The sequence below is a fragment of the Branchiostoma floridae genome, chromosome 19 (assembly GCF_000003815.2).
Source record: "Branchiostoma floridae strain S238N-H82 chromosome 19, Bfl_VNyyK, whole genome shotgun sequence".
In the NCBI taxonomy this organism is placed as follows: Eukaryota; Metazoa; Chordata; class Leptocardii; order Amphioxiformes; family Branchiostomatidae; genus Branchiostoma; species Branchiostoma floridae.
The window spans coordinates 1394592-1397156 of record NC_049997.1 but is presented as its reverse complement, the minus strand read 5'-3'; the positions used below and the strand labels follow the sequence as shown (position 1 = coordinate 1397156).

The window sequence follows — 2565 nt, the reverse complement described above, 5'->3', positions numbered from 1 at the left end:
GCACCATAGGCAAAAGGATTCCGATTCAGCTTCAATTCTCTAGGCATCATATGACATTTAAAAATATACATCTTAAGTACGCCAACAGTTACAGCACATAAAATCCACCAATTCAAAAACATTGATTGCTTTTAACTGGAATGGATGTTTAAAGACTTGACACTGACACTGACACAGACAAACGTTGCAATACGTACAAACGTACAAATATCTATAGCTTTGAACGCAGAGTATAGTTTTGAAGATAAAACTCTTAGACGAAAACGACATGAAGCAAATTTTCACAATGCTCGGTGTTCATTGTGTTCGTTCCTCTCAGCCCAAAAGTGACCTGATCGGGCTGCTGGACTTTATGGTCCTGACCTTCAGCCAGCTCTCACCCGTCACCCTGCGGCGTAGGTCACCCTCAGCATCGCCCACCCCGCAGAGGAAAGCCCTGTCCAACCCTCCCTCCAGGTCAGGCTCCAGTTCCCGCTCAAGACCCAACTCCAGGCCCGCCTCCCCGGCCCTGGGCCGCCGCGGCAGGCCGTCCCCCTCACGACCCTCGGATGGTGCCGGGGATGGGGACGACGACGCAGTCGATGGGTTCATGCCAAACCTGGGAGACAGATTTTTCAGTGAGTATAATGACAATACGAGATACCTTACGCTTGTCCATTACCTTCAAGTCTCAGAACCATATACAATAGAAAAATCCATCACTAGTATGAACAGTCTCTCTCTATTGTCATATATATGCCTCCTATATCTCTACCATGTACTTGCAATTAACCTTCGGACACAAATTTATGCATATGCTATAGCCTTCCCAAAGAAATGGACACTGTTCGTTGTTCAGTGAGCATTCACTCATAACGGCAATGTTGTTTTATTTCAGGGACAAAAAGCGCCGGCTCCAGCTCTGGGTCTTCTGATGATGAGGAGGAGAAAGTGTGCGAGCAACTTGTGGATGAAAATGGCGTCCACCGCCGGATCTCTGTGAAGAAGTACAACCCGCGGGTGGGCAGGATGGAGTACCTGACGGTGCAGTACGGCTCCATGGCCGTGGGGACAGACAGAGACAAAGTCTGATTCTGGAAGGGTACGTGAATGATGGCAGCACTTGTACAGTTGTCTCAGTGCCGATGATATACAGAGAATGACAAGTCTACCCGACTCTACCGGTTCTTGTGAATGTTTAACTAAACCCCCGTAGGCTTGGGTTGAAAGATGTCGCATTGAAGTTGCTGCTGCAGCTTAGATGAATATGATAAACGGTTCTGTATTTGTACAGTTATAACTAAGTACATGACTGGTACTGTATGGAGATTTATACTCCTCAGTACAAACCGAAAAAATAACAATTGTAAAGCACCACTGTAAATACGTCTAAGACATTGTTTACCTTAAGGTTTGTGATGTATCATGATCTACGGAAATCCTGGCTCTCGAGCTAAAGACATTTTGCATTCCAGTAGTATTACCGTCTTATATGCAAAGATACAAAATGATATACCACTGTTGAAAGATCACTGCTCTAGATCTATACTTATTTGCCATTGTTCAATGGAATAAATGACTAAGTCCGTACTGCCACGTGTACAGCGTCCTTCAACTTTTGCAGATCTGTTCTTTGTCCAGGGACAGTTACGAATCCTAACGTGACTGTGTTGAAGATTTACTGGAAATAACAAATGTGTAGCCTGTGTTTACACAATCTCTCGCTGGTTGGGGTTAATGACCCCCTCCCCGAGGGCGGCGGTAATATTGTAGGGCCGGCCGCTAGGAGCGCGATTTTAGTCAGGCTAAACAAATGTACAAGGCAACAGTTACTCACGCAACTGAATCAAACTAGAACTGTCAGTCATTTCAGACAGCATCCGCTTTCCTTCGTCAGTTACTGCACGGATATCTGGATTCAGCAGCTTTCAAACCAAGTCTCTGAATGAGTAGGTTTACCGTTAGTGAGGCGAAACCAACTCTAAGATGGTTCACTAGAAGACAAGGTCAAGACAAGTTTGTATGCTAATAAGGACTTATTTCTGTGTCTTGAGGTGGGAGGGTCAGGTACCAAAGGCCGACAGTTCCAAAAGTTCGACACACAGAGTCCTCCTTTCCTGTTGAGAGTTGTAGGCTCTCATACATTGCCTCTCTTACTCCCCGTTCGAACAAGCGGGGTTCACGGTCTAGGATACATGTGGACTTGAGTTGTAACTTGAATAAGATAGAGGATGAGTGTCACTTTGTTGTTGACTGTACTTTATACAACAACGAAAGAAACGTCCTTTTTGAAAATATACAACATACGTTCCCTAATTTCCGATACTTGAATACCACGGAAAAATTCATATTTCTCATGCAATTAGCTAAACCATACATTATTGATTACCTTTGCCAGAATGGCTAAGGTTATGTTTTCGGTTTGGTGGTGTGGTTCTCCCCGTTTGTGAGCAGCATAACTCGAGAGGACTTCGATGGATGCAGCTGATATTTGGTGGGTGGGTAGGGGTGTGGAAGACGAAGGTCGAGTTCGATAATGGGCCTCCTAGCGGCTTGCTAAGGTACTGCAGCAGGACCTGCATGCTT

The 2565-nt window shown here is 45.2% G+C and overlaps 1 protein-coding gene across 1 annotated transcript in view; it reads left to right on the top strand.

The window, feature by feature from the left end:
- LOC118406970 (tumor susceptibility gene 101 protein-like) overlaps window positions 1-1569 on the top strand; it is a 4882-nt gene extending 3313 nt beyond the window's left edge. Inside the window, exons 5-6 of the mRNA XM_035807370.1 lie at window positions 320-617; window positions 878-1569. Of these exons, the coding sequence (XP_035663263.1) occupies window positions 320-617; window positions 878-1071 (492 nt within the window). The 3' untranslated portion in view covers window positions 1072-1569. The remainder of the gene's footprint in view (window positions 1-319; window positions 618-877) is intronic.
- The last annotated feature ends 996 nt before the right edge of the window (window positions 1570-2565 follow it).